A 2,655-nucleotide genomic window follows, 5' to 3' on the forward strand; every position below is an offset into this window, starting at 1 on the left:
TCAAAATTTCTCTTTTATTTGCAATGTTTCAGAACTTTACACACATAGATAACATTGAGTAAGTGGATGGTGGAAGGCTCAATGCCATCATTATTTATTTAATATAGTAGGTATTTGCATAAAGGTTCTCAATTACTATCAACACACCACAGCTCTTCCCAAATAGTTTAAAAGGGAAATCTTTGTCTATTCATATACCAAATGGAAAAGTTGAGAATAAGATAATTGAGCAACTAAACCCAAAGGAGATAAATTTGGTAATGAAAATGTCATTATTTATTCATTCTATGCTTATCCATTACCTCTTTATGAAAACATAAATGCAAATCTTTGTAGAATTGTAGCAATGCTATGATCTTAATGAAAGAAATCAATTTTAAAACTGTTAACACAATGTAAGGGACATTTGAGACTCTATGCCATATAAAGGCATGGTAACTATGCACAGTTTAATTTAAGTGATAAAAATACAGATATCCTGAATGTTAACAAAGAATACAGAACTCAAAATGTAATCTAATCAGGCTCATAAACACTTCTTAAATAGCTATTCCATAAACATTAAAACATATCCTACTTGTCAAAATGTTTGGAATAAGATCATCAAGGATATGGCCCATGAAACTTGTAAACTTCCATTCAAAAGTTGGTCAGCAATCAATACAGAGACAAAGGGCACATGAACATATATATAACATATACAATGTATACAACATATACAAATATCTATCTAAGTTTAAAGGGATGCTTGACCTGACTGGAATGATTTATTAATAGACTTGACTATGTCTGTGGATCCAAACAATATTTTGGTTGATCCTGAGGAAGTTTCGATATTCAGCTATTATTTTTAAATGACATTTTCAAACAAAAGATTTTGCCTGCTGATATCTCAGAATGATTCAAACGACACTGAACATTTTTCAGAACCAATAACACATTTTCTTGAAAGATTATAGGTAATTGGCAACAGTGATGGTGATGGTCATCTGGACCTTAGTTTTTCCTAGAAACATCTCCAGCTTTGATTCTCTGGGAGAAAGTGCATCTCCCCAGCACTTTCCATAGAGCGGCTGTCACTTCTTTATTCCTCAAACTGTAAATGAGTGGGTTGAACATGGGAGTGAGGATGGTATAGAAGGCAGACACAACCTTGTCTTTCTCTGGTGTGTGATAAGAATGGGGCAGCACATTGGTGTAGACAGCTGCCCCATAGAAAATGCTCACCACCATAATATGGGAAGAACAGGTTGTAAAGGCTTTGTGCCGGCCCTCAGCAGAATTCATCTGATGGACCGTAATTAGAATCCGTGTGTAGGAGACAGAGATGATGGCTATAGGGATGAGAAACATTATCACACAGCAGGAATACATGAGAGTTTCATATAAGGATGTGTCTATACATGACAGCTTCAGCACAGCTGGGATCTCACAGAAAAAATGGTTAATTTCCTGGGACCCACAGTAGGGAAAATTCATGGTAACAGAGGTCAGTATAAATCCATCCAAGAAGCCGCCAACCCAGGAGCCTACTACCATAAACAAGCAAATCCTGCAGTTCATGAGGAGAGGGTACCGAAGGGGGTTACACACAGCCACATATCGGTCATAGGCCATGAGGCCCAATAGCAAGAATTCTCCTCCAATCACTGTCACGTACAGAAATATCTGAATTGCACAACCTAAGAAGGAAATGGTCTTTTCCTTGGATAGAAGGTCTTGTAGTATCTTGGGGACAGTGATGCAGATGGTGGTGATATCCATAATGGAGAGTTGGCTCAGCAAGAAGTACATAGGTGTGTGGAGTTGAGAGTCCACATGAATGAGATAAATCATGGCCACATTGGCTGTTACAGCCACCACAAAGATGGAGAAGACCACCGCAAAGATAAGCCCAGGGAATAAGGGATGAGTGAAGAGGCCCAAGAGGATGAAGTCAGTGGAGTTCCAAAAAATGGCTCCCATGTTCATATCACATGATAGCTTCTAGATTGTCAAGGCAGAAAAGTTAGTCAACTAAGCATCCATCAAGTACTTAGAGAGAGCTCACAATGAATAGTATGTCAGATAAAACCCAAACCCAAACCCACTTCCATTGTGTTGATTCCTACTCATAGCAACCCGATATGGCAGAGTGGAACTGTACCACTGGGTTTCCAAGGCTATAAATCTTTATGGAAGCAGACTGTCTCATTTTTCTCCTGCAGAGCAGCTAGTGGTTTCAAACTACTGACCTATTGGTTACCAGCCCAATCCTTTAACCAATAGCATCACCAGAGCTCCTTTGAGTGTCAGAAGAAGTATAGAATAAAGGAAAGAACATCAACTTTGCATCAGAATCACCTGGAAGAAGGGTTTCACTATTAAATGTCTCTGTGGCATTGGGCACAAGAACTAATCTACAAGTTAACTCAATTCCATCATCTGTGAAGAGTTCATCATAAGTCCATGTCATTAGACTTTAGACTGTATCTTCAGACTTAGTATAGGTGGTCAAAGGCACAAAATTTCAGAGTCTGCTTTGTTTTTATCTTGAATGATCATTTACAACAAGCTGTATTTTATAAGCAAGGATTGTGAGGCTGGCATAGGCCCGGACAGTGTTTCGTTCTGTTATGCATAGGGTCACTATGAGTTGGGGCCAGTTTGATGGCA

The 2,655-nt window shown here is 38.6% G+C and overlaps 1 protein-coding gene across 1 annotated transcript; it reads right to left on the reverse strand.

The window, feature by feature from the left end:
* Positions 1 to 996: 996 nt before the first annotated feature.
* Positions 997 to 1,965, reverse strand: LOC103211600 (olfactory receptor 2T2-like). Its single transcript, XM_007957579.1, has one exon. It carries the CDS (start codon positions 1,963 to 1,965, stop codon positions 997 to 999), a length of 969 nt encoding a protein of 322 aa, XP_007955770.1.
* Between the last annotated feature and the right edge of the window lie 690 nt (positions 1,966 to 2,655).

This window comes from Orycteropus afer, unplaced genomic scaffold, assembly GCF_000298275.1.
Source record: "Orycteropus afer afer isolate SDZICR_OR568_19922 unplaced genomic scaffold, OryAfe1.0 scaffold00762, whole genome shotgun sequence".
In the NCBI taxonomy this organism is placed as follows: Eukaryota; Metazoa; Chordata; class Mammalia; order Tubulidentata; family Orycteropodidae; genus Orycteropus; species Orycteropus afer.

What these genes read in the sequence shown, in the direction of transcription:
- LOC103211600 (XM_007957579.1), bottom strand. Translation starts at nt 1,965, where the DNA reads ATGGGAGCCATTTTTTGGAACTCCACTGACTTCATCCTCTTGGGCCTC.